This window comes from Camarhynchus parvulus, chromosome Z (assembly GCF_901933205.1).
Source record: "Camarhynchus parvulus chromosome Z, STF_HiC, whole genome shotgun sequence".
NCBI lineage: Eukaryota > Metazoa > Chordata > Aves > Passeriformes > Thraupidae > Camarhynchus > Camarhynchus parvulus.
Window position 1 is genome coordinate 45240681 of NC_044601.1, and position 12190 is coordinate 45252870.

The following is a 12190-nucleotide window of genomic DNA, read 5'->3' on the forward strand; positions in this document are numbered from 1 at the left end:
CTGCAAAGATTGTATTTTTATTTTCTTCTTTGCAGTCAAATCTGCACATAATAAATTTCAAGCTAGAATATTCCTTGACTATTGTGATATTAATCCCAAAGAAAAAAATATTAGCGTCCCAAAGAAAGGAGAAGTGCTAAGGAGGGAAGGATCCAAAGCCAATTGTTTGGCTGGGCTCCTTTGGTCTTTGGGTTTGGTTTTGATTTTTTTTTTTTTTTGAAAATTAAAAATTTTATTTTTGAAAATGTGTAAAAATTTTACATTAAAATGGTACAATAATACTTGCCAGTAATTTTAACAATATTCCTTGTAAAGAATACGCATAAAGTACAAAATAAAAAACTCCGTAAGTCTATTATAATACAAAACACAGGTTAAAATAAGAAATGATAATCTTGACTTTCTTCTGTGTAAACACGTTAATCTTTTCTTTTATAAAAGTACATGAGACAGGTGTACTAAATGAAAAAGTATTGCTCTGCTGTCCTCCCTCAAGCCTTTTTTTTCCTCCTGTACCTTACTGTTTTCAAGCTCCTAGACCTGAGAATCTCTGAACTTCAGCGGTTTAGAGACATTATTTATCACCATGTTGGTTTCTTTTTAAGGAGTAGAGAGTAACTTTCCGATGTAGTGACCGCCTGCCCATGCAGTATCTAGATCTACACCTGGCTTTGCACTAGTGAAGGTCACGGGAGGTCCGTCGCTCGCGGCGGACGGCCCCCGAGTCCCGTCACAATTATCCCCACGCAAAGACAGGCAGCCCCTGCGGGCAGCGTCCGCCGGGCGTCCGAGCAGCGGAGAAAGGAGATACCCCAGATCCTACCTTCGGAAAGACTCCCAAACACTTAACAGTTAGAGATCCGTGCCGCGAAGCCGGGGGTGGCGGGCAGGGCGGCAGCGGGGGGCAGGCCGCTCCCGGCGCTCCCCAGCGAGCGGGCCAGCCCCGGTGCCGCGGTCGACTGCGAGGCGCAGCTGCTGCCCGCGCCGGGGCCGGGGCCGGGGCTTCCCCCGATGATGCTCTCGATGGAGAAGGGCGAGCGGGCCAACGCCGCGCCGCTGCCGGGCTTGGCGGAGTGCAGCGAGGCCGCCAGCGCCGGGCCCAGCGGGTGCGCGTAGCCGAAGGGCGTCCGTGCCAGCTCCGCCGCCGGCAGCAAGGGGCCCGCGGCGCGGCGGCGGCGGGGCAGCGCCGCACCGGGGGCGCTGCCGGGGGCGGCAGGGGCCTGGCGGGGCGGCGGAGAGGGGTGGTGGAAGGCGAAGAGGGCGGAGTGGGGGGGGTAAGGCTGGAGCTGGAGACCGTAGCCGCAGCCGTAGGGTCCGTAGGCGCAGGGCGGCTGCTGCGGGGGCTGCGGCGGAGGCTGCGGGAGGAAGGCGGCGGGGTCCACGGCGCGCAGCAGAAGCTCGGGCGCCGGGAGCTGCTGCCGCTTGAAGCGCTTTCGGCGGCGCAGGAAGCTCCCGTTGTCGAACATGTCGGCGGATTCGGGGTCAAGCGTCCAGTAGTTGCCCTTGCCAGGATTGCCGGGCTCCCGGGGGATCTTGACGAAGCAGTCATTGAGGGAGAGGTTGTGGCGGATACTGTTCTGCCACGCGGGGAACTTCTCCCGGTAGTAGGGAAAGCGCCCGCTGATGAACTCGCAGATCTCACTCAGCGTCAGCCTCTTCTTGGGGCTCTGCAGGATGGCCATGGTGATGAGAGCGATGTAGGAGTAGGGCGGCTTCACGAGGCTGTTCTTGCCGCCGCCGCCGCCCGCCCCGCCGCCGCCGCCGCCCGCCCCGCCGCCGCCCGCCGTCGCCTTCGGCGGGCCACCCCGCGAGGGGGGCCGAGAGCCACCGGCAGCGTCCCCGCCGCCCGCCCCGCCGCCGCCACCTACGCCTCCGCCGCGCACGGGCGACCGCGGCAGCAGGGCGGCGGCGTGGAGGTCGCCCACATCCTCCTCGTCCTCTTCCTCGTCGTCGTCCTCGTCCTCCTCCTCATCCTCGGCGTAGGAGCGGCGGCGGCGGCGGGTCCGTAGCTCCTCGTCGTCCTCCTCGTCGTCTTCCTCGCCCACCACATCGATGTCGGTCTCCTCAGCCAGCGTCGACGCCTCGGACATCTCCGAGCTAAGGGTCATGGCGCGGCGGCGGGGCAGCGCATCGGTGGCGGCCGGCGCGGCGCGGCGAGCGAGCGGACGCTTTCCCCGCCGCCGCCAGGCCTCCGCGCCGCTCCGCGGAGAGCCGCTCCGCCGCCGCCACGGGCAGGCGGGCCGCTCCGAGCCGCGCCGGCCCCCAGCGCCGCTGCCGCGCCTCTGGAGCGCTCCCGCCGCCCGCTCGGAGGCGGCGGCTAGTCAGGGTTTTGTTTCGGGGTATTTTTTGCTGCCGTTTGAATTTCTCTCTTTCTCTTTTTTCCCTTCCCTTCCCCCCTTTTGGGGATCTTTTTCGGGTTTTTTTCGGTTGGGATCTGTTATTGTGGGCGCAGGGAGGTTGTGCCGTCTCTCCTGGAAGTCGGTTTCCCCTTCTTACTCCTCACCTCAGCCCCCAGACATTAATGGATGCGGGGCAGGAGGGAGCGCGCCTAGTCCTGGGAGGAGGAGAGGGGAGGAGGCTGGCGAGGAGGGAGGGCGTAGGGGATGGCTTGCTGGGCCTTAGGAAACACGGTGAAAAGGCTGGGGCTTAGTCCCAGGGAGGGCAGCCTTCCTCCCCGCCTTGTAGCGAGGGGGCCATCACATGGCTCCCAGCGTCAGAACCCGGCGAGTTTCCCCCCCCCCCCACGGCCAAGAAGGGCGGCTCGCCACCGTCTGGGCCCTCCCGGCCTCACCCCATCCAGGAGGGGCTCTGGGGGGGCCGCGGGGAGACTGGTGCCATATTTAGTGGAAAAGGGGGAAAAAAAAGATAACACTTGACCCTCCGCGGGGAAAAAAAAAAAAAAAAAAGAACAAAAGTCTGTCGCAAAGTGTAGGAGCATCTTCCCAGAAACCCTCCGGAGGGTCTAAGAGCTTTGCATCTTCTGGGGTTGCCCTCAGAGACTGGATGCTGCTTCCCGTGGGAAGGAAGGGGAGAAAAAAAATCAAACCGGAGAGGGAGATGGTGAGTTAATAAACTTCAGATTTCTGTCCGCGGAATGGTTGAGAGACATTCTTCCCTACCTCTCCTCCATCACTCTCCAGAGTTTAATTTACTTTAGAATGAAATAAAATATCTCTTGCTATCGACCTCACAAACTCTAAAAGAACAGCCTCCAAAACACACCACTATTCTCAGTTAAACTGTAAGGCTATGGTTATTAAAGAGAGAGAAGCAGCTGAGAAACACTCAGCCATTATGAGAAACACTCCACTCCCTCCACTATGAGAAACACAGAGAATTAGCGTTACCGCCTTTGTATGTAAAGGAAATAAATTCACTGGGCTTTAGAATGGGACTTTCACTTTAAGTAGGAGCAACACCCCTGAGAAAGCGACAGAGGATTGCTTGCTAATTTAGTGGCACTGTTCCCCTTTTCAGGTGATCTACGATGCGACAGAAGAAGACCGGGGCCCCCTTTATGTAAGGGTTGGCCGGGATAAAAAAAAAAAAAAAAGACAAAACCCCCACCAAAGAACCCAAACAAAATAAACCCCCCAAAAATTTAGACAAAATGCAATTACCATGGTCTTAAAAAGAAAGGCTTTGAAAAATCCCATCTTTCCCAGTTCTGGCAGGATAAACCGCAATCAAGGTCCGACTGGGATGGGAGTAAAGGAGTATTTCTTTCTTTGGCAGAAATCGTCCTGAGAAGGGCAGACTGATGCATAAAGTCTCATTGATTAAATCACACTTTGCAAACAACGTACATACCCAATTTCTCGAAATACGTTTTGGTTTGTCACTACACTGTCCTAACCCAAAGCTACAAGCCACCCTGTTTCAAACCCAGTTCCATGGATTTACAACATAATCCTTTCTACTATTTCCAAATAATCCTATTTACATTTTGTTCACTACTAAGGCGCCTGCAAGAGAATACCACCAAAAGTTACAAAACGGGGGGTAATAAAAGAAAAAACCCCAACTCTCTAGATGCAGCAAATTGCTATTTTTTTTCCCTGCACCAAAATAGATATCACCCAGATTTACAGTTCCCATAAAATCTCTCTTCGAACTGGTTTTAAGGTCCTCGGGAAGCTACTAAAAGAAAGGTAGATAGGATTCTTCGTCTTCAAGAGGTTTCTCGTCTTTACAAAGAGTTACTATTTTATCTTTCTGCTTCCTTCCCCTCTGCCCCCCCTCTTATTCTTTATCTTCTCCTAGCCTGAACGTTTAAAACAGCCTTTAAAAAATCATGCTCTTAAGTCTGAAGAACGGTGAAGTTTAAAAATGCACAGGGAAGAACTACTGTAGCGACAAACCAAAAGAGCCGGGGTCTGCCTTCGATCCTCCTCTAGCAGAACGCACGGGTGTTTCACTGAGCGTGTGACACCGGCGGCTCTTCGACAGCACCGAGCTCCCGCCAGCCTCGGCTGGGGTGCGGCTCTTTCTGGACGCGGCCGATCGGGGTGGCATCGCGGGGGTGGCATTTCCCTTGGTAAAATCCGGCCAGCGGCGGGGCCGCGGGCTTTGCCCTGTCCCCCACCTCGCGGTCAGTGCCGCTCCGCGCCGCTCCGCTCCGGGCATTGCTGTGCGCGGACGGGGGATGCCATCTACCGGCAAGGAGCGCCGGCGGTGGGACCGTGCGCGGGAAAGGGGGCCCGGCGTGACCTCCCTGTCCAAAGCAGCCCCCGAGAAAGGCAGGGTCGGGCAGGAATCCCCCGCTCAGCGATCGAGCGGGACCCCGAGACCCTAAAGAAGAATTTTGGAGCCACACCGCAAAAGGGCTGGAACTTCCTGGACCACCTTACCACCTCCGTGAAGGGGCTCTCCGCCCACACACCCAACCACCAAATGACCACCACTGACCCAGGATCTTGGGGGCTGTCTTCTACGGTTTCCTGCTAATTGTGAATGGTCTGATATATCGTGCATTTAAAACCACGGTTGCACAGAAGTCGGATGAGAAACACAGTTACTCAGCTAGGATTTATACTTTTTTTTTTGGTCATATTAAAATTATTCATAAATTTTAAATTATTATGAATTGCAATTTTTGTTATATATTATACACACAACTCCTGCATGTATATACAGAACATCCACATTTTACCAGTGCAACCCAGGCTTTTATTAAAAATCGAAGATTATGCTGGGCACTATGCAGGGCATTTTCAAGTGGCCACACAGTGGCCACACTGGCTGAGGTGCTTTGAGTTTTCTGGAGCTGCAGAACTGGACTTTTTCTTAATGTACAGAATTATATTTTGAATATTTCATATTTTCTGTGAATGTTGTGTCTTGGGTCAAAGATTGGATGGAATTCTGAGCTGCTTGTATCATAGAACAAATAAACACTCCAGCAACGACCTTGCAAAAGGATGGTGGTGTCCATGACAGAGACAATAACAGTGACAGTGACAGCTGTGGTCTTCTTTGCCCAGTATAACAGTGACCGCCATTTTATCTCCGCTTTTTTGGGTGCTTATTTTCCCCTACTCTTGCCACACAGTTTTGGGGAAGGTAACACTACTTTTAAACCTTCTGCGGAGGCCAGGATTACAATGTCTGTGTGATCACAATGCATTGGAGAGGGTTGGCAGTAGTCACCTGAAAAACTAAAGAAAATCTGGGATTCCAGCCATGTCTACTGCTGAAAAAGGGTTTATCACCCTTGGAGGTGATCTCCCCTCTACTCCCGTCAAACATTTTTTTCTTCTTGACCAAGTTGGTTTGGTTTATTTGTTTGGCTGGGTTGGATTTTGTCGGGGTTTTGTTTTGCTTGTTGGTTTGGGGTTTTTTTCTCCTTGTTCTATAACTCTTGTGGGCCATGTGCATTTGTTCTGACAAGTGAAAGTGACTACCTTTAAGGCCCTTTGGACTTTTAATTTCTGTAAAATGTGATTTAATGTCCTCATGATGTTCTGATCTTAAGAAGCATTTTTACTGGGTTAGACCAAGACCCATCTAGCAGCATAAACTGACTTCAACATCAGCTAAGACCAGATGTTCAGGGAAGAATATAGGAACAAGACAAGTGTGTAACATTAATTCCTAGCTGCCAGAAATCTAGGTTTCAAGCTGTTCGTTTGTTTGTTTAAAGCAGAGATAATATCTGAATTTAACAGCCTGCGAGAGAATTTATTCCATTAATTTGTCCAGTCGTTTTTTGAAATCATGTACATTTACACCACTAAACATATTCTGTGGCGAAATGCTCCTACGCTTTAACCATGAGTGGTAAGAAGTGTCTCTTTTAATTTGCTTTATGCAAGTCACCTTCTCATTTAAATGTGACGTGCCCTCATTTTTGTCATGGAAGAGACTCTGTAGATCCTATGACAAATGTTTTCATTGGTCACCTTTTTTACATGCTGAGGAGTTCTCCTTCAGAATCACTGGAGTAGCACAGAAGTAATTATGTATTCCTGACAATCTCTGTAATTCTCTCCACCTTTTTTCTTGTTCATCTCACCCCTATTATTTTCTTAATAGTCCTTCAAAACAGCATGAGATGCTTAAATTTGCTTTGCCAATTTTTAATTTCAACTTATTATTTCTACCCCTTAAAACCAGTAACTATTTCCAGTGCTGGTGGAAGGATATCAGATTTACAAAATTAAGCACTGGCTGCTGGAGCTGATATAGCAGAGTACTTTTCACATGAACAAATTATGCTTGTTTAGGTTACCTTTAATTCCATAACTTCACCAACTACTGAAAACCTTTCTACCATTTTCCACATAAGCCCTTTTTTTGTTGTTGTTGTAAACAAGCTTTAGCAAACTAGGAGGGAGATCCCATAATTAGTGTCTCAAATATTTGAGATATTTTCTATTTCATTCTGTACAGCTGGAAGTAAGCCCCAAAGGAATACAAACTCATTCATAAATTCAGTGAATATTGGCAGGTATATTCTTTGTCCACTTAGAAATCCTTGGGAATAAGCTGTATTGTGATCAAACACAAAGATCAGTTTTTCCATCTAGAACTTAGTGAGTAATGGGTTCCTGCCAGGACTTGAGCAGAAATAGCAGCTAGTTGTTACAGCAAGAGGAAGGCCCTTGCCTTGTTCAGCCTTTCCACCTCTTGCCATGCATGCTCACCACTCCTGCCGAGCACCAGCTGGACCAGGACGTCTAGAAAATCAAGTAAAATCCAGAATGAATAAAAATTTTGCAGCTGCCAAGGCATTAATCAAAGGTTGCATGATGGCACCTATACTTCTAAAGTGGGCCAAACTTAGTCCTGATTCATCCTGGGCTAAATGAGACACATTACACATTTACATGTGTGTGTTGGGTCATGTTGTCTCAACAATGTTTTGACTTGTGTTAATGTTTAAAGACAATACAAAGAGCACTATCTTAGCAGAGGTCAAAATATTTCTGTGATCATGGCGTGAAGGATTCAAGTCCTCTTGAAATCTGTGTATAGGATGTCTTTAGGAATAAACAGTTTGTCTAAGTCTCTAACATCCATGCATAAATTTAAGGTATCACCTTTTTCATGCATAGCCAATAAAGGATATAGTGACTTCTACATCTTATTTTCTAGCAAGGTATTTGCTGTTGACTAAGACTAACAGGCAAGCCTTTCTTGGTGAGCTTTTAGTAGTCTTATTAACTCAAATTCCCAAATATCCTGCAAAGCCTGTTTGAACCATGTGCAGTGAAGGCAGGGGATTCTTGATGTAGCCCTTCTCCAACTACCCCCCAGTAGGACTCTGCAGGGTGTTACAGAGAGAGGCATCCTGGAAGTTGTAAAAAGCCTGTGATATGGTTTGACGTCCAGGTATTTTGGGTTGCTGAGTTTAAAAACTACAGTCATGGTGAGAAAAGGACACTGTTTACTGGGCAGCAGCCTCTCTTCCTTGACACTAAGTCTATCACAGATCAACTCTGTGGCACATGATACAACATGGTAATACATGAGATGGAAACAGCACCAGACTTAGGTTGAATCTTTCTGGGCTCCTATCAAAGTTTATATATTTTACATCCCTTAAAAAGTTTCTAATTCTTCAGTGAGTCTAATGGTTAGATATCTGGAGATGGTTTCTTTTCCATTCATCTCTCTCTCTCAACATTTTTGGTTCTCGACTACATAATGCTGCTATTTTCCTCCATAAAATTGCTAACACACATGGGTATTTTCAAAATTACTTAGTACTTTTCCCCTTATGTGCTGCAGTTAAATAGAGCATTCTTCTCAACAAATGTTTCCAAATGAAATTTTAAATATCAGATTTCCTTCACTGCCTAAAGCCATGTTTTTTGTCTTGTTCCTGGTAATCAAGACAAATATTGCTTCACTATAGCCTGATCACTTTTGCTTAGGATCTGTGATTAGTTCCCTCAATATGATACTAGCACCTCTCCTCAACATGCCCTGTTATTACTTATGCAGCACTAGCCATGACTTTTAGGAGAGCTTTTCCACTGCCATTTTGAGAACAAATGTCATTCTTCTGCCTTTAAACTTCCATATAATTTAGGAAACAATTTTTCTAAGTAACCATTTTAATGATCTTTCTCCATTCCTATGCTGTTTTGGTGTAGCTAATGAACTTTCCTTTAGCCATGTATGTGCTTTGATGTTTTTGAGGTCATGACTTTCACCCTTTTTCAGAACTGAAAAGGTGTTTACTGAGCTCAGGATCCCTCTCAGTGGTACAACCCTTGGACCTGCCTCATTTCTCACAGAAGTTCTTCAGCTACTACTAAATCCAGGTTTAGGTTTATGTTTCCCACTATGGAATTACAAAAGAACAACTGAAGAAAAAAAGCCAATACTATTTTAGCATGCTGAAATACGTTTTCTCAGATGTAAGGTTTGTTTTTTGAAGGTCTCCTGTTTGATTCATGAAATGTAACCAAATCTTAGAGCCCCTTGAACTACAACTTTTGAATCACTTTAGCTGTGTCCTGATACAACTTAGTGATGTGGTTTTCATCATAGTTCATCTTCAAAAATCTCACATGAGGGTATATGAGATCATTTCTCTAGACCAGTTGATCCTAAAATGCCAGCCGTAACAGCATTTTCTACAGTTTCTATGTTAGAATAATCTTTCTGTGATTCAGTTTCACTTCAGTATTTTAGTTTAATAAAATATTTTGCTTGTTTGTAATCATCATTTGGCTTAGCAATTCTAGACTATTACACATATATGGATGGCAGAGTGTAAAAAATCTGCAGCAGATTTGTTACAAACTCAGGTTTGTTCTGTGTTTTTTCATCTTGGCTCTCTTCACTTTTTCTGCAGGTACATTGGCAGTTTCATCCTGCAATAAATTTATAAGCTTTCTTTTTAGTTCCTAAGAAACTCTGTCTTCCCAAACACCCTCTTCTCCTAAATCTGCTTTTGCCTCATCCTTCTGAATGACACACTGGGGTTGCTAGTTCAGGTAAATAATATGAGCTTCCCCCGCCATCTTTTCTTAGATACGGTGAACCAAATTTTTGGAGGTTCCTCCACCATCTTTTAGGGGATCTTGTTTGATCACCCCCTAATTTTCATCTATGATTCACCTGGTGGGAGGCACAGAGGCTGCTGCTCTTCAGCAGCACCTTTTGAATCATCATCCCCTTGAGAATTTCTACCCCCACCAGATGGAGTAATTTTGGGATTATCATTAATTTTCACTAATTACAAAGGCCTCGATTTTAACAAGATCAATATCTTTTGTACAAATTATCACTCAGTTCTGGTGTAGTGAAAAGATAATGTAAGAGCAAACTAAATTTACAGACACATAAAAAGTAGTGCCTTGGCAAAATCTTGGCTCTGGGGATTAGTAAAAAGGGAGACAATGTTAATCAATGAAGAAGGATAGATTAATTATTAACATAGTCTTACAGAAAAAAGACCAAAGAGAATAGTTAATTGAGGATATTCCAGAGAAGAATCACTATAAAAGGCATAAAAATACAGGGTGAGAAGGCAAGGTCAGCAGTATTTCTACTGGTCCCAGTAGGCTCATCAAGCTCAGTTGAGGTGGTGACTGGGACCATGGAGCAACAAGACTCCTCCTCTCTTGCACCACGCTGTGCAGCACTGATGAGAATGCCAGGCTTCTTCGCCCATAAATCTGCTCCTGCCCTCTGCTGTGCAGCCCAGCTCCTGCAAGGACTGCTTTGTCTTCCGCTGGAGCCAGACATGCGCGTTCCCCACGGCTGTGAGATTAGTCACACTCATCAGAGTAAACTCAAACACAGTGGCAAAGTTGTGGGAGACTGAAATTGTAGACTGTGAATGATCTCTGCCTCAGAAATTCAAACTGAGGAACAAGGTTTACATATTCTCAAAGGCAGCAGCAGCTGCGTGAGTTAGGGCCTGGGAGGTGTATGTGTTTGGCTCTCAGAATAGGAGCCCGAAAACACAAAGACTGGCAATACATAAAAAGGGTAGATTAAGGCCTCAGTGAGGAAAAACAGCTACAGGGGAACATCTCTGAGGGATCCAGTAAAGGCACACAGACGGTGTGTGCCCTTTGTGACCAGGAGCAAGCAGCCGCATGTGGATAGTTTATAAATTACAATAACATAACAGAAGAGGAAAAGCCACAGGGAAAAACACACGAAATAAAAATAACAAGGGCTGTTACACAGGCAGTGGTGACAGAAGAATCTCAGTAGTTTGGCTGGGCAGGGGCAGCTGGGGGCATCAGGGGTTGGTTCACTTAAGGGGCCCCACCACAGAGCTCTGCACTGGCCAGCTGGGAGGAAGGAGGCGAGTTCTTGGGGACAGCAGGGAGAAGCACAGCCATGGGCTTTGAGAGGGGGCCTGCACTAAAAAAAGGAGAAAGAAACATAATGCTCACATGTTTTCTAGCATGAAAAATAATAAACACATAATTAGTGAGGCCACATCTGGAGCACCACGTCCACTTCTGGACTCCTCATTACAAGAAAGACAAGGAACTACTGGAGAGGGTCCAGCCACACAAGCACAACTGCTGGGACACCTCTCTTATGATAGACTGTGGGAGCTGGGCCTGTTTAGTCTAGAGAGGACTAAGAAGGGATCTTGTCAATACATATAAATATCTCAAAGGCAGGTGTCAAGAGGATGGTGCCAGACTCTTCTCAGTTGTGCGCAGTGACAGGACAAGGAGCAATGGCCATAAGTAAAAACACAAGAAATTCTACCCCAACATGAGAGATATTGAGGGTGGCCAAGCACTGGAACAGGCTGCCCAGGGAATATGTGGAGTGTCTCTTTCTGGAACTGTTCAAAACTCACCTGGATATGTTCCTGTGTTACCTGCTCTGGGTGTTCCTGACTTAGCAGGGGCATTGCACTGGATGATCTCCAGAGGTCCCTTCCAATCCCAATGGTTCCATGACTCTGTGATGCCAGACCATGGATGTCAAGCCTGTGGAGGGGAACTTCCCTGGCAAGGCTGCAGGTAGCAGGGTGGGTAAGAGGGCAGGAAAGTGAGTAAGGCATGGTAATCTGAGGCATGGTCAGGGCAGGCATGGTGAGTGCTGGGTCCTGCCCTTTGCTGCAACAACCCCAGGCAGCACCAGAGGCTGGGGCAGAGTGGCTGAAAAGCTGCCCACAGGAAAAGCACCTGGGCGTGCTGATCCAAACATGAGCCAGCATGTGTCCAGGTGGCCAAGAAGGCCAATGGCATCCTGGTCTGGATCAGCAATAGTGTGGCCAGCAGGACCAGGACAGCGATTGTCCCTTTGTACTGGTGAGGCCGCGTGTCCAGTGCTGCGTCCAGTCCTTGGCCCTTCACCAGGAGGACATTGAGGTGCTGGCAGAAGACCAGAGGTGGCCAACAAAGCTGGTGAAGGGTCTGGACCACAAGTCTTACGGGGAACAGCTGAGGGAGCTGGGGATGTTTAGCCTAGAGGAGACTGAAGGGTGACTTTATCACTCTCTGCAACGACCTGAAAGGAGGTGCAGCAAGGGGAGGGTCGACATCAAGAGGAATTTCTTCACAGAAAAGGTGACAAGGTATTGGACCGAGTTCCCCAGGGAGATGCTAGAGTCACTATTCCTGAAGTTGTCTAAGGAAAGACTGGCCGTGGCCGTGCGCGCCAACTACGCCCCAGGTCTTTCCCAAGCCAACAGACCCCGGGATTCCACGGCTCCCCCCGAGGGGCGCCCCCTGCCGGGCCCAGCGCGGCGCACGCG

At 47.9% G+C, this 12190-nt stretch overlaps 1 protein-coding gene across 1 annotated transcript; it reads right to left on the reverse strand.

Annotated features, from left to right (window-relative positions):
* Positions 1–203: 203 nt before the first annotated feature.
* FOXD1 (forkhead box D1) lies at positions 204–2170 on the reverse strand. The gene has a single exon (XM_030968810.1). It carries the CDS (start codon positions 2106–2108, stop codon positions 846–848), a length of 1263 nt encoding a protein of 420 aa, XP_030824670.1. The 5' UTR covers positions 2109–2170; the 3' UTR covers positions 204–845.
* Between the last annotated feature and the right edge of the window lie 10020 nt (positions 2171–12190).